The following is a 25,701-nucleotide window of genomic DNA, read 5'->3' on the forward strand; positions in this document are numbered from 1 at the left end:
TCCTAGAGTAATGGAAATAAAACTAAACAAATGGGACCTAATGAAACTTCAAAGCTTTTGCACAGCAAAGGAAACCATAAACAAGACCAAAAGACAACCCTCAGAATGGGAGAGAATATTTGCAAACGAATCAACAGACAAAGGATTAATTTCCAAAATATATAAACAGCTCATGCAGCTCAATATTAAAAAAAAAACCCAATCCAAAAATGGGCAGAAGACCTAAATTGACATTTCTCCAAAGAAGACATACAGATGGCCAAGAAGCACATGAAAAGCTGCTCAACATCACTAATTATTAGAGAAATGCAAATCAAAACTACAATGAGGGCTTCCCTGGTGGCGCAGTGGTTGAGAGTCCGCCTGCCGATGCAGGGGACACGGGTTCGTGCCCCGGTCCGGGAGGATCCCACGTGCCGCGGAGCGGCTGGGCCCGTGAGCCATGGCCGCTGAGCCTGCGCGTCCGGAGCCTGTGCTCCGCAACGGTAGAGACCACAACAGTGAGAGGCCCGCATACCGAAAAAAAAAAAAAAAAAGAAAAGAAAAAAAACTACAATGAGGTATCACCTCACACCAGTTAGAATGGGCATCATCAGAAAATCTACAAACAACAAATGCTGGAGGGGGTGTGGAGAAAAGGGAACCCTCTTGCACTGTTGGTGGGAATGTAAATTGTTACAGCCACTATGGAGAACAGTATGGAGGTTACTTAAAGAACTAAAAATAGATTTACCATATGACCCAGCAATCCCACTACTGAGCATATACCCAGAGAAAACCATAATTCAAAAAGACACATGCACCCCAATGTTCACTGCAGCACTATTTACAATAGGCAGGTCATGGAAGCAACCTAAATGCCCATTGACAGACGAATGGATAAAGAAGATGTGGTACATATATACAATGGAATATTACTCAGCCATAAAAAGGAACGAAATTGGGTCATTTGTTGAGACGTGGATGGATCTAGAGACTGACATACAGAGTGAAGTAAGCCAGAAAGAAAAAAACAAGTATCATATATTAACGCATTATGTGGAACCTAGAAAAATGGTACACATGAACCGGTTTGCAGGGCAGAAGTTGAGACACAGATGTAGAGGACAAACGTATGGACACCAAGGGGGGAAAACCGCGGGGGGGTGGGGACGGTGGTGTGCTGAATTGGGTGATTGGGACTGACACGTATACACTGATGTGGATACAACTGATGACTAATAAGAACCTGCTGTATAAAAAAATAAATAAAATTTAAAAATTTTTTTAAAAAAAGAAAATTTTCCAAACATACTCATGAATCGTGATCTTTGTGGGGATTTCTGTCCAGAGCCTGGCATAGCGAACAGGCACCACAGACTCCTGGGGATCCCGGTCAACATGCATGTGCAGCATAAGGCGACAAAAGGATGCTCGGAGGTCAAAGGGCAGGCTCTCGTCTGACATACACCGCAGGATCAAATCAACAGAGAGCTGCGTAGAAATCTGGTTTATGGCCAGATACTGGCGATCCAAGCACATCCTTGCAAAGAGATTTAGCTGGTACCTTAAAAATATTAAACATATTACATTATTTGTCTTATCTGGATAAAATTCATAAATATTAGTATCAATCAGCATCTACTTTTATGATTCCAATATTTCCCAGTGTAGGTGATAACTGGTGTAAAACTCTTCTGGTAGTAGGTTAAGTGATCAAATGACAACACACAGGGCTTCCCTGGTGGCGCAGTGGTTGGGGGTCCGCCTGCCGATGCAGGGGACATGGGTTTGTGCTCCAGTCCGGGAGGATCCCATGTGCCACGGAGAGGCTGGGCCCGTGAGCCATGGCCACTGAGCCTGTGCGTCCGGAGCCTGTGCTCCGTGACGGGAGGGGCCACAGCAGTGAGAGGCCCGCATACCGCAAAAAAAAAAAAAAATGACAACACACAGATGAAATCACCTCTATGCCCATTCAGTTGCAACTTCTCTTACTTGTTCCAGCAACATATATCTGGTGGAGAGTGTCATTAGGCTCTCAGTTCTCGGTTTCCTAGGTCTGCAAATACACTAAGCCTGTAGGCTATGGACAACAGCTCACATGAAACAATGTTCCTCTGCCTTTCCCAGGCTCACTCAGCTCCAGGCTCTGGTATCTACACTCCAAGGGTAGACTCACTCAGTTCCCAAACCAAATGTGATCAATCCAAAGGCATCAGTACACTTGGATTCATCAGCCTCCGAGATCCAGAAAGTAGCCTTTGGCTTTGTAGCTGTAGCTACAGAACCCAGGGAACACAGTGAATTCTCTGCATTTCTCAGATTCCTGTCTTTTGGGCCCAAAATTGCCCAAGGGCTTCTGCCTTGGGTTTCCAAGCCTTAGACTCAAAAATGCCAGCTAGTTTCTTGCTCCCAATATACTGACCACCAGCAACTACCATTGAAATTTCGACTGCCATATGCCCCCGCTGAACTTTCACAGCTAAAGACACCAGTTTCTCTGAAGCCCTAGGTCTCCACATAATCACAAGTGGTATATACATAATTACCAGCTAACTTTCTCTGAGGCCACCCCTATAACCGGATCAGCTTCCCCAACCCCAATTTCACCTCCCTCTCAACTCGATTACCTAGGTCCCAACATGTCTCTCACCTGCACCCACACCAGTCAACAAGAGGAGAAAATCCTTTGCTGCACAACAGTTCCAAACTAGTGGAAAACTAGAAAATTGCAAGTGGTATATGTGGAAAACACAGATGTTTACATTTACTGTGAATATTTTAAATAATACTAAATATTTCAGCTACCCTACTTCTGACACAACTTCTTAAATTTCTTCTTCATAGATACCGAACTTTTATAGATGTCAGAGAATCATCTCTCAATGAATATGTGAGACTAAGAACTACCATTCTCTACAACACTTAACCTGTAGTAGGTAAGAACTTCTAAATCAGCCTTGGTGCCTTCTTTGGCTTCCTGAGCAAGGTGCCTGATAGCTTTGCCGTGAGGTTCCTTGTTGCTGTCAATCCAGTAGAGCCAAACTTCTTCCTCATCAATGTCATCTGAAAGGATGGCGCTCTCCATGGGGTTGTCTCCTTGCATTGAGACCAGCCTTGAAATAAATAACACACACAAAATCTATGAACAAGCTCATTCAGAAACATGATAAGGAACTGTACTGCTTACAAATAATGAACAGGATAGGATGTCTCCATCCTCTGGGCTTACTTAGTTTGAATGAGAATATCTGCATTGCCTGGGCTCAGCATAAATTTGCAGATGAGTTCTTGAGTTACAGGTATAGCCGTGGTATTAGACACACAGAGATCTGATAAATAATCCAAAAACCTGACAAGAGAAAAAATTAAATTGATCATTAACAAAAAGCATCTTATAAAATCATACCCCCAAATATACTTTGAGATATAATGAAACTGACTTTCTAGATATATTTTTAATATTATTTCCATGCAACATTTTTCTAATGTGTTGCGTATCTACCGCACCATTAGAAACAAATTAAATATCCAATTATTTGTATTTAGGACAAATCTTGTTTCCAAAAATGATATGTTTGCTTTTATTTATTTGGTGATAGTCATCCCACAGCACTGTGACTTGTTATATTTACAACATCAAAACAAAGCCAGATCAAGGCTAATGTTGTACTGAGTAAAACAGACATACAGCACATACTTAATCAACATGAATATGGCCTGGTCAAGTCTGAGGCCCAATTCTACCTTCTAACACTTATTTGCTTGCTAAGTAAGAAAATTTTGTCAATCTGCTTGACATTTCTGCATTCATTTCTCCCAGATAAGGCAGCATGGTATAAGAGACAGGGTACTTGGCGCAGAGTCAGAAACTCTAAATTCTGTTCCTAGTTGGTCTCTAGGCTTCTATTTTCTCATCTCTAAAATGTGGATAATATTATACGACCAGTGTACTTCATGAGAATGTGCAAGGGTTTAAATGAGGCAATGTATTGAATTGAATGAAATATGAATATATTTTGAAAAACTATGGGGTACTATAAAAACACAAGTTATCAGAGTGAAAATCAATTACACTTAAATATGTCTATAAAGGGTTTTGATCTCCTATAATAACTGTTTATGGTACATAATTATTATAGCAATAAGCCCAACACTGTTTTGTCCATGAAACAATTCGAACTTTAAAAAAGTTCTAAAAATAAAGCAAAAAGCCACAGTCCCCACAAGAAAAGAATACTGCATGAACCACTTCAAACCTTGGCTCCCGATTTCTCCTGAGTAAACTAACAAATGTTTCTATTTCTTTTGCTGTGATGTGTTTCTCTAGTAGTTTTCTGTTGTTGTGCAACAAAGCTGTGATGGTATCTTCTGCCAAAATATCATAGCCAATCTGGGATTGCATGACACAGAAATTCTTAGCAATATATTCCTACAAAGGAGAAAGACTGTCAGAACGCACTGACAAAGAGCTCAAAAATAACAGGTTCTATTAGGGTCAGCAACATTGATTAATTTATTCATAACAGAAAACTCGCTAAAAATTATTGTTAAAGAAGAGCAAATAATTCTTTAGTAAATAGGATATCTGAGGAAGGAAATGGAAATCTATTCGCATATACCTCATTCAAATTATAACAGAAAATTACGTGCCTAGTAATAATTTTTCATACGGGTGCTTACACTCTTACAAGTGAGAAAAACAAAAATAAACTGAGTTAAAATGACAATTTTTTATGACATGTTAAGAAATGATTTCACCAGTATAACAGACGCCTTTCTTCGAACACTCACTAGGAGCTATAACCTAGGATTCTGGCATAATTATAGAAACAAAAATGATTCTTTGACATTTGGTTCATGAAGCATGAGCTCTATACCATTACATGATGATCCCAGGTGAACTTAGCTGATTTCCTTTTTGTACATATACCACAATGACCTATTAAATCTCTTTAAAATAATGATAAAATTTCACAGCACTTTTTGTCTTTAAAAAGCATCCAACAAGATAATGTGATTGATCACTTTATTGATCAGATCCATTCATCCAAGACATATTTCTGAAAAGCCATTCCAGGTAGTTTGCAAGACTAGGGATGCGGCAGTAAGACAGATAAGCTCCCATAGAGCTTACATCCTAGTGAGAAGGGGCAGTCAATGAGGTAGTAAATAGGATCATTTTACATGTTGAGAAGTGAAATGAAACAAACAGAGGGATGGGAAAAGGTGACAACTTGAGATGGGGTAGACTCTTGAAGAGGGGACATTTGCCCTATGATAGAAGTGATGGAAATGATAAAAAAAAAAAGGAGGCAGCCGTGGGGAGAGAAGCCATCGAGCAGTGGGAGTACCAAGTGGAAGGCTCTATAATGGCGGAACCCAGTCTTCGGAGTTCTGTAAACACAAGGTGGCCATTGTGGCTGGAGTACAGTGAGTGAGCAGAAAGCAAGAGCTGACGTGGCAGGTGAGGCCCTTGCGAGCCACGGTGAACACAGAAACATTCATTCTTAGAGCAAGAGAAAGCCACTGGCGAGCTTCCCTCATGCATGGTTCCATCTGCTCCTTCTTCCCACCACCTCGCCTCTCTTCCGAGCCACGTCTCAGCCAACCACAGCACTGGTAAGCTTAACCCCGTCCACAACCCAAAGTTTTCACTTCAATTTCTTGGAGGTTCTCCTTGGGGATTTTTTCTATGATGGGAAAATGTATTGATTAGAAAGTGCTTTTGCCTTAAGATTTACTGGAACCTACCTGTTCCTTGAAAATGCTACTGGTTACACAAATCTCATTATATTCTACGCAGCAATTCTGTGGCCTTTTTCAAAATCATGGTTTTGTATATTGGGTACCAGTTAAGTAAAGTAAATGTCTTCTATTAGTGTATCATTTTAAAGATATGTATTAATTTATACACTCGTACGACTATGGTAATCAGACCCCGATATAAGGCAAACCTCCAGATGTTTGATAAATAGATCAAGATGTCAGTAAATAATCAAACGAAATTAGAGGTGTCTCCAAATTCTATAAATAACAATAAACAGAAATTCAACATGAAAGACTTGGGTTAGTACTAAATCACAAAAGAATTCCCTATTAGGACTCTATAAAATATAGGTGAGGATAAAGGAGAAGAAGGAATTATGAAGAAAGTAGAAAGTCTTTCTGCTCATGCTTTATTTTTATTATTATTATTATTTATTTTTGGCTCCATTGGGTCTCGTTGTTGCACACAGGCTTTCTCTAGTTGCAGTGAGCTCTTCATTGCAGTGCGTGGGCTTCTCATTGCGGTGGCTTCTCTTGTTGCGGAGCGTGGGCTCTAGGCATGCGGGCTTCAGTACTTGCGGCATGTGGGCTCAGTAGTTGTGGCTCACGGGCTCTAGAGCGCAGGCTCAGTAGTTGTGGCTCACAGGCTTAGTTGCTCCGCGGCATGTGGGATCTTCCTGGACCAGGTCTCAAACCCGTGTCCCCTGCATTGGCAGGTGGATTCTTAACCACTGCACCACCAGGGAAGTCACTCCTCAGGACACCAGGCATGGGAGTCCCCAGCTTAGACAGGGAGGAGTGAGAAAGAACTTTGTGCCAGACCTCGAAGGACTGGGAAAAGACACCAGTTGAGACATGCTGCCTGGACAATCTACTAGGTACTAGCAGAACAGCCAAACCAAGGATATCCGGTGCTGAAGCACAGGGCAGTGCTATGGAAAGCGGGTCCACAGGACCCTCCCAAAGACTGAGTGTAACGGAGGACACACACATTAGGGGGTCCCATGGTTCTGAGGGTACCAGGTAAACCCTGTAGACCTATTGATTTTTTCAGTTAATTCAATCTCTCTCATAGACTACTGCATGTAGTGTGGAGTGCAGGCCTGTCTAGCAAAGTAGATCTTTCTAGGCCCGAGAAGGGAAATGAGGCCACAGAGTGACCGCCAGTCCCACCACCATCCCTGACCTCCGCTGAATAAAATGGCCCTGGTATCTGGGGCTTCTCGGAAGCTGACTCTCTGAGTGCTGTCGTTTGACGTTCTGGAACTTAATTTTCCTTCCAATAAAACAACATAACTTTACCTACATTACCTTGCCATCTTAAAGGAATGCAATGAAGTTGGGAAAAATAATTCCAATGACAAGCATTTTCAATTAGGAGGAAAAATGTTTATAACTAGGATTATATTAAAAAGCATTTAAGAATCTGTTTATATTATCTGCTTCCTCACTCTTGTCCTTGTCAAATTATTTATCTTCTGGTTAATCTGTTTTCCATATTCTTTTTAGACTTTTTCTTAATCTTTAAACTGAATTTCAAAAAAAATGTACTTTCACACTTTTTTTAAAAGCAATTTTTTTTTCTTGCCAAATAACTTTTAGACTACTTTCGAGGCAGTACTATGATTATTAGGAGCCTGGGTTTGAATACTGGCTCCAGTCAAAACTGTGTATTCTTTGGCAATTTATTTAACCTCTCTGTGCCTCAGTTCTTCATCTTAACCCAGTATTAACCAAGTTATGTTGTGAAAAGTGCTTAGAACTGAACCCGGTAAAATGTTAGCACTCAGTAAATACTACTAACTATTCCCAAATAACCTGCAGCCTCCAGGCCTGACAACCTAGCCCCTCCATGGCTCAGCCCTACCTGCCTTCCCAGCTTTCTCTTACAGCATCCTTCCCCATGGACCAAACTCATCAGTGAAGTTTACAAACTATGTACTCATCTCTCCAACTGGCTAAGAGAAACATGGGACACTAATACACCAAACGATAATTAACTGAAAGCAATGTTATATTCAGCAAATGTGTATTATTGAGCACATTGCAAAATATTATATATATTTTAAGACAAAACTGAGACTTAAAAGAAACTTCACTTGCAGTTGGGAACTTTTAGCTATATCCCTGGACACACCTGGGTTCCCTGTCCTCCACAGTTAGGAATGTCTTGGGATGAAAGTGCCCTTTCTAGGATCCATCATTCTCTTTTCAGAAATATCTCTTCACTAAAATGCTTGTTCCCATACAATTTCTGAAAATGATTTTCATCCAACCCAAATGCTTCTTCTCCAAGTGCTCTTCCTGGGTTCCCCCAGCTGAGCTCCTCTCTCTCCTGAATTCCCACAATGCTCTCCTATCTCTCCTGTCCCCTCTATGCCTCTACCTTATGTTTCAGTTGTACATGTCATACCTTTTCCACCAGACAATGAATTCTTTGGCCTACACACAGCGATTTGGTACTGCACATGCTCCTGGAAATGCCAAAAAATGTCTCATTCATCTTTACATAACATATCCAGCATGGCTCCTGCCCAGCAGGAGCTAATACCATGCACATACAAGGACTTAGACATCCTCCCCTGACAATTCTAACTTTACATGGAAGAATAAATACATATGTCAGCTCAATTACATTTTAAGTCATTTTTGTGTGTTGCCGATATAAAACATTGCATTGCAAAGCAGAATTTCCCGTTCCTATTTAAATGTCTTAGAACAGTAACCAAAGAACTTTGCCCATACTTTAGATATTAAACAGAGGTAAAAAGGAGAGCCACCCTCCACCTGATTTTTCCGGTAGTCCTGCTGTGAATGTCTCAGCACACGGTAGCACAGTCTCAGCATGTACTTGTAGGGGGCATATCTTTGATCCCCCAGATCTTCAAGTCTCAGCATTGAGCCTTCTCCGGCTTTCTCCTTAAAGGGTGCTTTCAGAATCCCAAATACCTAACAGGAAAAAAAAACAACCACTTATTCTGATGAATGGAGGTGCACGTTTTGCAACATTGCAATAAACAGTGTGTTTATTACACTGACTGGAAAACACTTTTGTAATATTTGAATAGAATTAATGTAAAGTAAAAAATAAAAAAGATTTTTTTAGGATACAAGACCAACGTATTAACGGACAGAAAAATACTGCTAAGAGGATTCCCTAAATTGAATGACAAAAAAATATTTAAATAAAATGCTTAATTTTGTTTAGAAATTCTATTGTATTAAAATAAAAATATAAAGATGTTAGGTTGTACCAAGTTACATGAACATATTCAGATGGAACTAAAATATAGTTTGATTTCGATAGGCTTTATAATTCTATTATTTTCTATAACTTTCTAGAATCAAAATAATATAAGGAAAATATTTACTTTTCATCTGAAACTGACATCAAAAAACTGCCTCCAAATATTGCTTTTAAACCTCTTCATAAAAGAATTAGTTTATTGTTTCTATACATAAAGATGTGGCCAAATCAATGAATGCATAAGCATTCAAAATAAATAAGGAGCCATATGGGCAGCTAGTGATACCCAGTGACTCAGATTCTTCTTGTAAGAAGATTAGCAGTGGGAAGTATTTAAAAATCACTAAGGAACATAATTCTTTTAGGCAGCAAGACAGCAGGTAGGATCACCTGGAGATGAACTGGTAGGATAAGCAAATTGTTTATGAAAGAGCAACTAGGCAAAGATATGAGGAGTCATACAAGAAAGCGAAACGGAATGGAATTATCCTTTGTAGTTCATGAAATATAACATGAATTAAAGTTTCTTCAGTAATTCTATATTCACTAAACCTTGAATTTTATTATCTATAATACTAAAGTAAAATGTTTGACATATGTTGGTTGAAATAATATTAATAAATCATTCAAGGTCCTAAAAGTCCTTGAAATCAAATGTTTTATACAAAAGAAATGCTAATGTCAGAAAAGGCTTTCTCTCATTAGATTTACAACCTTTACTTTCTTTGAGAAAAATGTTGATTTTATCTACTCAGACAATCAGCTATAGAATATTAATTGACAATATGTCTACTGTCTTCCTTTCCCAACTCCACAAGAACATGTATATCAACAACATAAATTTTATTTAAGTATCTTCCTTCAGTCCACAATTAATGCAGAAGCCCATTACTTTATATAACAATTATCAGAATAAAAAGAATGCATGAAGGTAGGCATGTCCAAATGTGCATATTATTAAGGAGTAAATTAATTTACTGGCATGTTATGAACAATTTCAGGAAGACATAGCATAGAAGCAGCTCTAGACTTTCAGGGAAAAAACCAGAATACCGTATAGAGCACTTGGGAGCTGATGAATAGACTGCCCTACTTTTCGAAGGAAGAAAGGGAAAAAAGTAGGAACCAAATGGAGATGGCAGCTTTCAAGTTCCCCTGGAAACTGTACTTAAAAAAGCATTACAGCATATTTTCTGGAGACAGTCTGACCACGGAGGTTTTTAAAGGTCTGTGATAGGCTGTCTCCAAGATGGCCCCCAATGATCCCTGCCTCCTGGAATTATACTCGTATGGAATACTGTCTTCTTGACTGTGGGCTGGATTTATGGACTCACTTCTAACTAAGAAACAAGGTAGAAATGATGAGATGTTACTTCTAAGATTAGGTTACAAGAAAACTATGGCCTCCATCTGAAGGCCCTCTCTTGCTCTGTCCTGGATCTCTCACTTCTAAGGAAAGCAAACTGCCAGCTCTTGAGGCAGCCCTGTGCGGAGGTCCATGCCAGTGAGCTGGAAAGTGAATCCTCTCCCATTTGAGCGTCGAGGTGACTGCAGTCCAGCCAGCACCTTGATTGAAGCCTGTGAAACACCCTGAGCAAGAACTGTCCACCCCCAGATTCCTAATCTGCAGAAACTGTATCTGCTTTGCGACACTAAGTTTTCGGGTAACTTGTTACACATCAATAGATAACGAATACAAGAACTTTCCTGATACTATAATTCAAAAAGATAAAATATGAAAAATTAGTACATGGAAACATTCACCTGTGCCAATATGTTTTGTTCCCTCATTAATTTCTGACGTTCTCGGTTTGGCTTGGTGATTACCACATCCAGAACGTCTTGTCCATTGTTAGGTACATCAGCAACAAAGAAGATAAGGTCTTCCAATAATTTGGTCACAAACCTATCATAAAACAAAAAGGAAACATTATGGTGTGCTTAATTTTGGAAATGTATTTAAATAAACACTAAGAACTAAAATACTAGGAAAGTGAAAGTATTTTATAATAATTATTTAATTAACAAAATACCTAATGCAGTTAATATTTACTTAAATCTTTATGAAGAGCATACCTTTTTCAGTTACTCCAACCCGACCCCACCTCCACCTCTAATCAAATATCTGGAAACACAACTATGAAATAAAACCCTGTGAGTCCCAAAAACAGATGTGTTGAGAGCATTTCACCTATCCACAGATGCTCTTCCATGACTGATTACCAAAGAAGAGTATTTCTGCTTTAAGGGAGAACAGCTAAACTAAATTCCTTTTTTTAAATTATTTATTTATTTATTTATTTTTCTTATTAGTCATCCATTTTATACACATCAGTTTATACATATCAACCCCCACTGCCCAATTCATCAAACCACCACCCCCACTCCCCCGCCGCTTTCCCCACTTGGTGTCCATACGTCTGTTCTCTACATCTGTGTCTCTATTTCTGCCCTGCAAACTGGTTCATCTGTACCATTTTTCTAGGTTCCACATATATGCGTTAATATACGGTTTGTTTTTCTCTTTCTGACTTATTTCACGCTATATGACAGCCTCTAGATCCATCCACGTCTCTACAAATGACCTAATTCCGTTCCTTTTTATGGCTTTTATTCCATTGTATATATGTACCACTTCTTCTTTATCCAATCGTCTGTCGATGGGCATTTACGTTGCTTCCATGACCTGGCTATTGTAAATAGGGCTACAATGAACATTTTGGGGTGTATGTGTCTTTATGAATTATGGTTTTTTCTGTGTATATGCCCAGTAGTGGGATGGCTGGGTCATACGGTAATTCTATTTTTAGTTCTTTAAGGAACCTGAATATGGTTCTCCATAGTGGCTGTATCGATTTATATTCCCACCAACAGTGCAAGAGGGTTCCCTTTTCTCCACACCCTCTCCAGCATTTGTTGTTTGTAGATTTTCTGATGATGCCCATTTTAACTGGTGTGAGGTGATACCTCATTGTAGTTTTGATTTGCATTTCTCTAATAATTAGTGATGTTGAGCAGCTTTTCATGTGCTTCTTGGCCATCTGTATGTCTTCTTTGGAGAAATGTCAATTTAGGTCTTCTGCCCATTTTTTGATAGAGTTGCTAGTCATCTTAATATTGAGCTCCATGAGCTGTTTATATATTTTGGAGATTAATCCCTTGTCCAATGATTCATTTGCAAATATTTTCTCCCATTCTAAGGGCTGTGTTTTCGTCTTATTTATGGTTTTCTTTACTGTGAAAAAACTTTGAAGTTTCATTAGGTCCATTTGTTTATTTTTGTTTTTATTTCCATTACTATAGGAGGTGGATCAAAAAAGGTCTTGCTGTGATTTATCTCAAAGAGTGTTCTATGTTTTCCTCTAAGACTTTTATAGTGCCCAGTCTTACATTTAGGTCCTAATCCATTTTGAGTTCATTTTTGTGTATGGTGTTAGGGAGTGTTCTAATTTCATTCTTTTACATGTACCTGTCCAGTTTTCCCAACACCACTTATTGAAGAGGCTGTCTTTTCTCCATTGTAAATGCTTGTCTCCTTTGTCATAGATTAGTTGACCATAGGTGTGTGGGTTTATCTCTGGGCATTCTATCTTGTTGCATCGATCTATGTTTCTGTTTTTGTGCCAGTACCATATTGTATTGATTACTATAGCTTTGTAGTATAGTCTGAAGTCAGGGAGACGGATTCCTCCAGCTCCGTTTTTTTCCCTCAAGACTGCTTTGGCTATTAGCAGTCTTTTGTGTCTCCATACAAATTTTATGATGATTTGTTCAAGTTCCGTAAAAAATGCAATTGGTAATTTGATAGGGATTGCATTGAATCTGTAAATTGCTTTGGGTAGTATAGTCATTTTCAAAATAATGATTCTTCCAATCCAAGAACATGGTATATCTCTCCAACTGCTGGTATCATCCTTAATTTCTTTCAGTAGTGTCTTATACTTTTCCACATACAGCTCTTTTGTCTCCCTGGGTAGGTTTACTCCTAGGTATTTTATTCTTTTTGTTACAGTGGTAAATGGGAGTGTTTCCTATATTTCTATTTCAGATTTTTCATCATTAATGTATAGGAATGCAAGAGGTTTCTGTGCATTAATTTTGTACCCTGCAACTTGACGAAATTCATTGATGAGCTCTAGTAGTTCTCTGGTGGCATCTTTAGGATTCTCTATGTATAGTATCATGTCAACTGTAAAGTGACAGTATTACTCCTTTTCCAATTTGTATTCCTTTTGTTTCTTTCTCTTCTCTGATTGCCGTGGCTAGAACTTCCAAAACTATGTTGAATAACAGTGGTGAGAGTGGACATCCTTGTCTTGTTCCTGATCTTAGAGGAAATGCTTACAGTTTTTCACCATGGAGAATGATGCTTGCTGTGGGTTTGTCATATATGGCCTTTATTATGTTGAGGTAGGTTCCCTCTATGCCCACTCTCTGGAGAGATTTTATCATAAATGGGTGTTGAATTTCGTCAAAAGCTTTTTCTGCATCTATTGAGGTGATGATCATATGGTTTTTATTCTTCAATTTGTTAATATAGTGTATCACATTGATTAATTTGTGTATATTGAAGAATCCTTGCATCCCTGGGATAAATCCCAGTTGATCATGGTGCATGATCCTTTTAATGTGTTGTTGGATTCTGTTTGCTAGTATTTAGTTGAGGATTTTTTCATCTATATGCATCAGTGATATTGGTCTGTAATTTTCTTTTTTTGTAGTATCTTTTTCTGGTTTTGGTATGAGGGTGATGATGGCCTCATAGAATGATTTTGGGAGTGTTCCTTCCTCTGCAATTTTTTGGAAGAGTTTGAGAAGGATGGGTGTTAGCTCTTCTCTAAATGTTTGATAGACTTCACCTGTGAAGCCATCTGGTGATTTAATCACAGTTTCAATTTCATTACTTCTGATTGGTCTGTTCATATTTTCTATTTCTTCCTCATTCAGTCTTGAAAGGTTATACCTTTCTAAGAATTTGTCCATTTCTTCCAGGTTGTCCATTTTATTGGCATAGAGTTGCTTGTAATAGTCTCTTAAGATGCTCTGTATTTCTGCAGTGTCTGTTGTAACTTCTCCTTTTGCATTTGTAATTTTATTGATTTGAGTCCCCTCCCTCTTTTTCTTGATGAGTCTGGCTAATGGTTTATCAATTTTGTTTACCTTCTCAAAGAACTAGCTTTTAGTTTTATTGATCTTTGTTATTGTTTTCTTTGTTTCTATTTCATTTATTTCTTCTCTGATCTTTATGATTTATTTCCTTCTGCTAATATTGGGTTTTGTTTGTTCTTCTTTCTCTAGTTCCTTTAGGTGTAATGATAGATTGTTTATTTGATATTTTTCTTGTTTCTTGAGGTAGGGTTGTATAGCTATAAACTTCCCTCTTACAACTGCTTTTGCTGCATCCCATAGGTTTTGGATCTTCATGCTTTCATTGTCATTTGTCTCTAGGTATTTTTTGATTTCCTCTCTGACTTCTTCAGCGATCTCTTGGTTATTCAGTAATGTATTTTTTAGCCTCCATGTGTTTGTGTTTTTTACAGATTTTTTTCCCTGTAATTGATTTCTAATCTCATAGCGTTGTGTTCAGAAAAGATGTTTGATATGATTTGAATTTTCTTAAATTTACTTGATTTCTGACCCAAGATGTGATCTATCCTGGAGAATGTTCTGTGTGCACTTGAGAAGAAAGTGTAATCTCCTGTTTTTGGAAAGAATGTCCTATAAATATCAATTAAATCTATCCGGTCTTTTTGTCATTTAAAGCTTCTGTTTTCTTATTTATTTTCATTTTGCATGATCTGTCCATTGGTGTAAGTGAGAAGTTAAAGTCCCCCACTATTATTGTGTTACTGTCGATTTCCTCTTTTATAGCTGTTAGCAGTTGCTTTATGTATGGAGGTGCTCCCATGTTGGGTGCATATATATTTATAAGAGTTATATCTTCTTGCATTGATCCCTTGATAATTACATAGTATCCTTCCTTGTCTCTTGTAACAGTCTTTATTTTAAAGTCTATTTTATCTGATATGAGTAATGCTACTCCTGCTTTCTTTTGATCTCCTTTTGCACGGAATGTCTTTTTCCATCCCCTCACTTTCAGTCGGTATGTGTCCCTAGGTCTGAAGTGGGTCTCTTGTAGACAGCATGTATATATGGGTCTTGTTTTTGTATCCATTCAGCATGCCTGTGTCTTTTGGTTGGAGCATTTAATCCATTCACATTTAAGGTAATTATCCATATGTATGTTCCTATGACCATTTTCTTAATTGTTTTGGGTTTGTTTTTGTAGGTTCTTTTCTTCTCTTGTGTTTCCCACTTAGAGAAGTTCCTTTAGCATTTTTTGTAGAGCTGGTTTGGTGGTGCTGAATTCTCTTAGCTTTTGCTTGTCTGTAAAGCTTTTGATTTCTCCAATGAATCTGAATGAGATCCTTGCCCAGTAGAGTAATCTTGGTAATAGGTTTTTCCCTTTCATCACGTTAAGTATATTATGCCACTCCCTTCTGGCTTGTAGAGTTTCTGCTGAGAAATCAGCTGTTAACCTTATGAGAGTTCCCTTGTATGTTATTTGTCATTTTTCCCTTGCTGCTTTCAATAATTTTTCTTTGTCTCTAACTTTTGCCAATTTGATTACTATGTGTCTCGGTGTGTTTCTCCTTGGGTTTATCCTGTATGGGAGTCTCTGTGCTTCCTGGAATTGGGTGGCTACTTTCTTTCCCATGTTAGGGAAGTTTTCGACTACAATCTCTTCAAATATTTTCTCTGGTCCTTTCTCTCTCTCTTCTCCTTCTGGGACCCCTATAATGCGAATGTTGTTGCATTTAATGTTGTCCTAGAGGTCTCTTAGGCTGTCTTCATTTCTTTTCATTCTTTATTCTGTTCCGCAGCAGTGAATTCCACCATTCTGTCGTCCAGGTCACTTATCCGTTCTTCTGCCTCAGTTATTCTGCTACTGATTCCTTCTAGTGTAGTTTTCATTCCAGTTACTGTATTGTTCATCTCTGTTTGTTCTTTAATTCTTCTAAATCTTTGTTAAACATTTCTTGCATCTTCTGGATCTCTGCCTCCATTCTTTTTCTGAGGTACTGGATCATCGTCACTATCGTTGCTCTGAATTCTTTTTCTGGAAGGTTGCTATCTCCACTTCATTTAGTTGTTTTTCTGGGGTTTTATCTTGTTCCTTCATCTGGTACATAGCCCTCTGCCTTTTCATCTTGTCTCTCTTTCTGTGAATGTGGTTTTTGTTCCACAGGCTGCAGGATTGTAGTTCTTCCTTTTTATGTATTTTCCTTTGTGCTTTGTCTAGTTTCACATGCTCACAGGGGGCCTTGTGCAGAGACCTTGCATGCAGTGCTTCAGATTGTGAAAAGACAGCACCGGCACTTTAATATGGCGGCGGTGGGATGCCTGCAGAGACTCTGCATGGGACACGGCTCGAGATCTAAACTAAATTCTTAATTTAGATTCTTTTCTTTTTCACTATTAACTTAGACTACATTTCTTTTTTTTTTTTTTTTAGCATCTTTATTGGAGCATAATTGCTTTACAATGGTGTGTTAGTTTCTGCTGTGTAACAAAGTGAATCAGCTATACATATACATATATCCCCATATCTCCTTCCTGTTGCATCCCCTCCCACCCTCCCTATCCCACCCCTCTAGGTGGTCACAAAGCACCGAGTTGATCTCTCTGTGTTATTTGGCTGCTTCCCACTAGCTATCTATTTCACATTTGGTACTGTATATACGTCCATGCCACTCTCTCACTTCACCCCAGCTTACCCTTCCCCCTCCTCATGTCCTCAAGTCCATTTTCTTTTTTGTTTGTTTCTGCTTTATAACAAAGTGAATCAGTTATACATATATGTTCCCATATCTCTTCCCTCTTGCGTCTCCCTACCTCCCACCCTCCCTATTCCACCCCTCCAGGCAGTCACAAAGCACCGAGCCAATATCCCCATGCTATGCGGCTGCTTCCCACTAGCTATCTACCTTACGTTTGGTAGTGTATATATGTCCATGCCTCTCTCTCACTTTGTCACAGCTTACCCTTCCCCCTCCCCATATCCTCAAGTCCATTCTCTAGTAGGTCTGTTTCTTTATTCCTGTCTTACCCCTACGTTCTTCATGACATTTTTTTTCTTAAATTCCATAAATATGTGTTAGCATATGGTATTTGTCTTTCTCTTTCTGACTTACTTCACTCTGTATGACAGACTCTAGGTCTATCCACCTCATTACAAATAGCTGAATTTCGTTTCTTTTTATGGCTGAGTAATATTCCATTGTATATATGTGCCACATCTTCTTTATCCATTCATCCGATGATGGACACTTAGGTTGCTTCCATCTCCGGGCTATTGTAAACAGGGCTGCAATGAACATTTTGGTACATGACTCTTTTTGAATTATCGTTTTCTCAGGGTATATGCCCAGTAGTGGGATTGCTGGGTCATATGGTAGTTCTATTTGTAGGGTTTTAAGGACACCCCATACTGTTCTCCATAGTAGCTGAACCAATTCACATTCCCACCAGCAGTGCAAGAGTGTTCCCTTTTCTCCACACCCTCTCCAGCATTTATTGTTTCCAGACTTTTTGATGATGGCCATTCTGACTGGTGTGAGATGATATCTCATTGTAGTTTTGATTTGCATTTCTCTAATGATTAATGATGTTGAGCATTCTTTCATGTGTTTGTTGGCAGTCTGTATATCTTCTTTGGAGAAATGTCTATTTAGGTCTTCTGCCCATTTTTGGATTGGGTTGTTTGTTTTTTTGTTAATGAGCTGCTTGTAAATTTTGGAGATTAATCCTTTGTCAGTTGCTTCATTTCCAAATATTTTCTCCCATTCTGAGGGTTGGCTTTTGGTCTTGTTTATGGCTTCTTTTGCTGTGCAAAAGCTTTGAAGTTTCATTAGGTCCCATTTGTTTATTTTTGTTTTTATTTCCATTTCTCTAGGAGGAGGGTCAAAAAGGATCTTGCTGTGATTTATGTCATAGAGTATTCTGCATATGTTTTCCTCTAGGAGTTTGATAGTTTCTGGCCTTACATTTAGGTCTTTAATCCATTTTGAGTTTATTTTTGTGTATGGTGTTAGAGAGTGATCTCATCTCATACTTTTACATGTACCTGTCCAGTTTTCCCAGCACCACTTATTCTCAAGTCCATTTTCTACTTCTGCGTCTTTACTCCTGTCCTGTCCTTATGTTCTTCAGAACTATTTTTTTTTTTTTAGATTTCATTTATATGTGTTAGCATATGTTATTTGTTTTTGTTTTTCTGACTTACTTCACTCTGTATGACAGACTCTAGGTCCATCCACCTCGCTACAAATAACTCAATTTCATTTCTTTTTAGGCCTGAGTAATAGTCCATTGTATTTATGTGCCACATCTTCTTTATCCATTCATCTGTCAATGGACACATAGGTTGCTTCCATGTCCTGGTTATTGTTAATTGAGCTGCAATGAACATTGTGGTACATGACTCTTTTTGAATTATGGTTTTTTCAGGGTATATGCCCAGTAGTGGGATTGCTGGGTCGTATGGTAGTTTTATTTTTATCAGTCTACATCTCTTAATGTTCACTACATTTCAATTTCTCCCTGTACAAAAGAGGAAAAACTTAACTGAACTTCATAGAAAGACAAGAGTAAGCAATCAGATGCTCTAAATTGTTCTGAAAGTATTACCTGATCTATAAAAATCATAATATTCTAAAATCATACACTAATGTTCACCTTTAAATTCTACATTTCAGTTATTATTTTAACAATTACTTGAACTTCAGTGGTTCCCCCCTTAGCCTTCTTCTTCCTCCTTCCTGTGATTTTTCATTTTCTATATGAATTTTTTTATGATCCCAGGTAGTAGACCACCAGGGAGCTGCACCGTATGTGAATTTTTGGATACAACAAAAGCTATCCAACAAATATTTAAATATGTTTTATCCAAGAAGATGTGGTATATATATACACAATAGAATATTTCTCAGCCATAAAAAAGAATGAAATAATGCCATTTGCAGCCACATGGATGGACCTGGAGATTATCATATTAAGTGAAGTAAGTCAGACAGAGAAAGACAAATACCATATGATATCACTTACATGTGGAATCTAAAATATGACACAAATGAACTTATTTACAACTTATTTATTGAAACAGACTCAGAGACATAGAAAACAGACTTACGGTTACCAAATGCGAAAGGGGGTGGAGGATGGATAAATTAGGAGTTTGGGATTAGCAGACACAAACTACTATATATAAAATAGATAAACAACAAGGTTTTATTGCATAGCGCAGGGAACGATATTCAGTATCCTGTAATAAACTGGAATGGAAAAGAATGTGAAGAAGAATATGTATATTTATGTATAACTGAATCACTTTGCTGTACACTAGAAACTAACACAACATTGTAAATCTACTATACTTCAATAAATAAATAAGCTTTATCCACATACGTTAGCATAATTATTCACCATTATCATCATGATCAATCATGATAACATCAATAAGAAAACTACAATTTAAGAGATTCAGCGACTCTAGCAAAGTGTGGAATGTATTCAGTTAGGAAGCATCTCGATCTTATCTCCAGATTTACCTCCTGCAATGGAATGGAGTTAAGTGGACACATCCATAATCCAGAATTTAGCCACCACATCCAAATTTCAGCACACTTCCAAGGATCATAAACTCCACCCCCAAATTCCAGAGATATTATGTTTTCTTGTGTGCCTATTTAAAATCTTAACCCAATCTATTTCTTTTTGACAACATGTCTAACGAATAGGATTCACTCACACAACTTCCGTGGGCAACCACAGAAATGTAAAACATGATTCCTACGCATCAAAATGTGGTGTGAATTTCTTTTGAAATTGTGACTCAATGTCTTCTATATCATTCTGTTATTCTTAAAAGAAATAATAAAACATTTATTTTGAGCTCAGATTTCTTGAACAAACTGAAATTAAGTTGAACCTTAGTGGCTCAATCTACAAGTCCAGTCCGAGCATAAATATATCTGCATTTTCTTTTTAAAAGTACTAGTGTTCTTTTTCTCTTGCTGTTTTGAGGATATTGTATTCAGACGTTTAGACATCTAAGAAAGGGCAACTTTGGGAGCAACTACAAATGACTCTGCTTCAAACTCCTCCAAATGGCCTAAAAATTGATATAGTTAATGGAGTGATGATGAAGAAAATTAAGTCTTGACTGAGGATCGCTGTACATTAACTTATTTGCAGAGCCCACCTCCCTTGATGTTGAGGCAATGATAGCCAAGAAAACTAGTCTTCTCTTTTGACCTCCGAAACTGTTGAAACCTTATTCTTTTGTCTTTTCACCTCAAGCATCCCACCTGTGGCAGACAAAAGTGGGTTTTTTCAGTTTAGATAAAATTACAATTCTATACTGGGAGATGGTTAGGTCCTACTAACTCATTCAATCTTATTAATCTGCTTTTACTAAAAAAATTTTTTGTGACTTTTTTATCATAGGCAGCAATGAGAGATGAAATATATTTTTTTAAAAGACATACCTAAAACCATAATAAAAAGCTTTGTGGATCAGGAATAAAATAAGAAAGACAGCGATGAGCAAGGATAATATTCAGTACTGGCAAGAAAATGGGTACTGAAAGCATGTGATAAGGAGTTAAACTAAAGACAAGAAAGCAGAGACTAAAGCAGGGCTTCTCCATCTCTTAAAGGAACCTTAAAAATGTGGTGATCCCTGTTTGGGCCCTAGCTGTACAGTGAGTAGTAGGAGGAAAGAGAGGAAGCACAGACAGGACTGGACATACCCACCTGTGATCTCAATGGCTAAAGCCTTAAATTACCATAAGACATGAACTCTCAGCCCTCAATATCAGATCTGGCTCCAGACTTGTTGAGGCAAGCCAGGTAGAGGCAACCATAAAACTAATAAAAAAGATGAGTGAATGTAGAGAGAGGATAAGCAAAAATCGCCCATCCAAGAAGAGCCTGCATATTTAAATTCCAAAGCACATGAGAAAAACTGACATTAAGAAAGCCAACCATCATACTAAAAAATCAGGAGGCCAATTCGTTACCAACAAAATTCAAGTAACAGAACAATTTCAAAATAGCTTTTAAATAAGTGTTTCCAACCCTCAAAGAGATAAAGAAAATAACTATATACCAAAAAAGACAACATATATAAAAGAGGGCAGATACAAATGAAGAAAAGGTGGCTATGCAAAAGAATCAATAGAAATCTGAGAAATAAAATTATAATCATTTAAATAAAAATATAATTCATGAAGGTAAACTATTATACACACATTCTAAGAAAAAGTAGTGACTTACAATATAGACAGTATTGAAAAATTCAATCCAGAGAGCAACAGATTCTAAAAGGCAAATTATAAAAGGAAATTTAAAAGATAAAGAAGATGAATTAAGTGGATCCAACATACACCTAATAGGAGTTCCAGAAGAGAGATAAGAGGAAAAGACAAAGAAGTAATATCTGAAAGAAAATGGCTGAAAATTTTCCAGAATTGAAGGAAGACTTAAGTATTCTGATCAAAAGCATACCCTAAATGTCAAGTGGGAAAAACAAAAATAAAAGTTACTTGTAAACACATTGTAGTGAAATTTTATGACATCAAAGACAAAGGAAAAAAAAACAGAAAATTATCAGAAAGTAAAGAAAAATGCCAATAAAGAATAACAATTCTTAATGGCAACAAGAGATAATAGAATATAATTAAATTACAACTTTAAAATACTAAAAAAAAGAATTGTCAAGCTAGCATTCCATACATAAAGTATCACTTAAGATAGGAGGAAAAATAAAGACATTCTCACATACATGAAGATTAATAAGATTTATAACCTCATTGAATAGACTAAAGAACAAATTTCAGCAAGAAGAAAAGTGAACCCAGGCAGGAGTGAGATGCAAGAAATAAAAGCAAACAGAACAACAGGTAAAGTACATTAAGAAATATAATTAATAACTAAAAGAAATTTTTAGGAACTGGATTTTCAGTAATAAAAAGTGATACATCATAATTTATGTGATACAAGTAATTTAAAGAATAAACACAGAACTATGGTTTTAGACAACTATTCCAAAAAATGATGGGAGGTAGAATGTCAGTGTATAATTAAAGCATTCTGAGGCATTTTTCTCCCATGAGAGAAAGAAATATTTAATATCTTCAACTTTTGTAAGAAAGAATATATAGTTGAAATGTATGACAAGAACATAAGGGCACTTGCGAAAGAATAGAAATATGATCTATAGCTTTTAAACCAGTAGAAGAAAAGGAAAAATAGGGAGAAAATAAAAACTTCATCAATCTAACAGAAAGCAAGAAAGAAGTGGAGGAAAAGGGAAAAAAAGCTACACTAAAGAAAGAAAATAACAAAATAAGATACCCATAGGGATTAAGTCCAAACACATTATTTATCAAATGCAAAGTAATTAAACTTTAGCAAATTCAAATAGACTATCAGATTAGATTTTAAAAATCCAGCTCTCAGCCGCTCACAAGAGACATTAACAAAACAAAATGACCGGGAAATCTGAAACAAATGGATATTGAAAATAAGACATCTAGTCAAACACTAAACAAAAGTTAGCTGTTGTCAAGATAGTAGTATCAGGCAAATAAAAATTCAAGGGGAGATGATACTGCTATAGGAAAATATTAACTTTGAATCAGGACATCTGATCTGGTGATCACATGTTGGATGACCCCTGCTCTAGATCCTGAAATCCTATCACAAGGAATTCGAACCAGTGCTCAAGCCCCCAAATTGCAGAAAGACTTGGCTGGGGTCTGGGCTGTTCACCACTGCATTGGCACTGTGTGTACACACGCTGCAGCGCCCAGTGCCTGGCATGGACCAGGAGTTCAGTAACACTGAAAACAAATGGACACTGAACTGTAAAGGCAGCAGAGGAACCCCACCTCTTTTTCTGTACCCTCAGAGGTAAAACGTGGTGCAGGACTCACCTCCTCCAGCTCTGAACAGATTTACCCCCCTCTGTCCTCTCTCCTCTCCCACCCCAATGTGTTCCCAATACTGTCTATTTTGTTGGTGCAGCTATGCAGAGGAAAATTCCACGAAAAAAATATCTGAGGTTGAGGATCTTGGAGCAGAACACAGGAGCTGTGCCTCTGGAGCCCACTCCTGGGGTGAATGAAAGGGGAGGGGAGGTAGGGGAAGAAGGATTGGAACAATACAGGCATTTTCAGACAGATCTCCTATATTCTAACATGTTCCCTTTGACCTTGTAACATTCTTCATGGTTTTGAGTAAAAGAATCTCTAATAATAACTTCATTCTCTGGGGAGGGGGGGGAGTCAGAGTTGTGTGGAATTTTCAGAAAGAATTTTATATCAAATTCTAAAACTGAGAAAATAATATAAACACATTCAACTAAGCCTATAAGCTCCCCTGTACTGACAGGCAGCTTTGAATGAGTTCTGATGGCAGGTGGCTTTTTGCAAATTACTAAATGAAGATCAATCATTGCAACTTCCTATTTCTCAGGTAAGACCTTCTTTTTGCTACAATGTTTTTCACTCTAAAATAGCGGGGGAATAAAAATGCACGATCCCTGGTCAGTCCTGGTCCACCACCTTCCTGAAAATCATCTCGAGAGGTTAAGATTCTCTCCGGCAGTAACTGAAGAAGAGTTACAGTCGGCAATGGCGGAGTGCTCATAATCAATCTTTATTTGTCCTTTTCTTCAAGGAACACCTTAATACTTAGCAAGGGAGACTTTTTAGCGAGGCTGAGGAAATTTCTGCGCGTATGTGACAATGACAGAGACAAAGAAACAGATTCATCAAAAGCAGAGTTAATAGCTAAATAACAGACATAAAAAAAGTGGTATCTACACATGGGAATCCATTGCCTGTCACAATTTAGTTCTGATATTTAATTATCTGTCGTCCAGAACAGGGGAGCAGTTGCTTCAGCTTGTGGTCTTTATTCATTTCACCCGACGGGGTTGGAGGTCGATTGCATACACAAGAGTGGTTTTCAAATGCAGGTGTGTTAGGGGGGAAACAGAGGTAAGAACAGAGGAAGCTGAGAAATAACTATTCCATTGGTTAGCATATTTATGACTTTTTCTATTGATACGGCTGGAGGGAAGCAACTTGGATTTTTCTGTTCCTTTGTATTGTAAGACAGGATCTAAAAGTTCATAAAACATATGTGTTTCATTATGGAATGCTTACCATGTAAACCTTATCAAGCCACCACGCAGAGTAGGAAGTGGAACATTGAAAAAGTCTCCTCAAATCCCTCCCCCCGAGAACACCATCCTGATTTCTGTGACAATTCTTTCCTTGCGTTTCTTTATAGTTCTGCCAATTTCTTAAACCCCAAAGAGTTCAATTTTGCTTGATTTTGGACTTTACAAATAATCTTACAGTGAATACATTTGTGTCTTGTTCTCACTCAATCTAAAGTTTATTAGATTTATCCATGTAGTTGTACATAGATGTAGGTCATGTATTTTCATTGTTATATATGTATACCACCATATGACGATACCAAAACTGTATTCACCTGTTCAACTGGTGATGGACATTTAACAGTTTTCAGTTTGGGGTTATTTAGACTAAGGCTGAACATTCTTAAATGTGTCCTGGTGCACACAGATAGAAACTTCTTTTGGACAGATGTTCAAGAACGTTCAGCCTAGGAGCAGAATTGGTAAGTCATGGACTACTTGCTTCTGTGTGTGTGTGTGTGTGTGTGTGTGTGTGTGTGTGTGTGATTGTGTGTGTGTGTGCGTGCGCGCACGCGTGCATGTGTGTTAGGAACACATGAGATCTACCTTTTTAAATTTTTATGTGCATAATACAGTATTGTTAACTACAGGCACAATGTTGTACAGCCGATCTTCATCTCATATAAATGAAACTTCATACCCGTTAAGCAGAAACTCCTCATTTCTCCCTCCTGCCAGCCCCTGGCAACCACCAGTCTAGTCTCTGTTTCTATGAGTTATTTTACAACATTATTAACAACAGCCAAATATGGAAACTAAATGTCCATCAAAGGATGAATGCATAAAGAAAATGCAATATACACCTATGATAGAATATTATTCAACTTTTTTTTCAGTTTTCCTATAATCTATTTTATTATCATCCGAAGATTACATATGCAGTTAAGAAAATGAACCAAATCATGCAGTCGGCCGTTCTCTGGGTTCTGACTCCTCACAGCTGTGATATTAGGAGAACCAGAATGTGGAGGTCAGTACTTTAATGTCAGCAGTCTGCGCCCTCCCTCTCCATCTGTACCCACCTATTTCATTCAGCATCTTGACAGTTTGCACAAGAAAACTGTCCTAAGAATATTATTCAACTTTAAAAAATAAGGAAATCTCATCACATGTGACAATGTGCATAAAACTGGAGGACATTATGCTTAGTGAAATGAGCCTGTCACAGAAGGACAAACACTACATGATTCCACTTACATGAGGAGAGACTGCTTCTTTAACTTTGCTCATTACTGTCAAACTATGTCCCAAAGTGCTTATACCAATTATCATCTCACCAGCTGTGTATGAGAGTTCCAACGTATGAATGCCTGGGAAATTGGTAAATAGCTTTTTCTTGTTCAAACTGAAAGGTATATAGCAGACCATGAAGTGGAGAAATACAGACAATGCTTGTGCTCTGGTGTGCTGG

At 37.8% G+C, this 25,701-nt stretch overlaps 1 protein-coding gene across 4 annotated transcripts in view; it reads right to left on the reverse strand.

The window, feature by feature from the left end:
* ITPR2 (inositol 1,4,5-trisphosphate receptor type 2) overlaps nucleotides 1-25,701 on the reverse strand; it is a gene marked incomplete at its 5' end in the record, with an annotated part of 524,405 nt that overhangs the window by 349,701 nt on the left and 149,003 nt on the right. For all 4 annotated transcript variants that reach the window (XM_082665011.1, XM_082665010.1, XM_082665012.1 and 1 more), the window contains 6 exons: nucleotides 1,295-1,546; nucleotides 2,910-3,095; nucleotides 3,212-3,331; nucleotides 4,239-4,411; nucleotides 8,536-8,697; nucleotides 10,760-10,901. In XM_082665011.1, the coding sequence (XP_082521137.1) occupies nucleotides 1,295-1,546; nucleotides 2,910-3,095; nucleotides 3,212-3,331; nucleotides 4,239-4,411; nucleotides 8,536-8,697; nucleotides 10,760-10,901 (1,035 nt within the window). The remainder of the gene's footprint in view (nucleotides 1-1,294; nucleotides 1,547-2,909; nucleotides 3,096-3,211; nucleotides 3,332-4,238; nucleotides 4,412-8,535; nucleotides 8,698-10,759; nucleotides 10,902-25,701) is intronic.

The sequence above is a fragment of the Grampus griseus genome, assembly GCF_964374135.1.
Source record: "Grampus griseus genome assembly, chromosome: 11".
Lineage (NCBI taxonomy): Eukaryota > Metazoa > Chordata > Mammalia > Artiodactyla > Delphinidae > Grampus > Grampus griseus.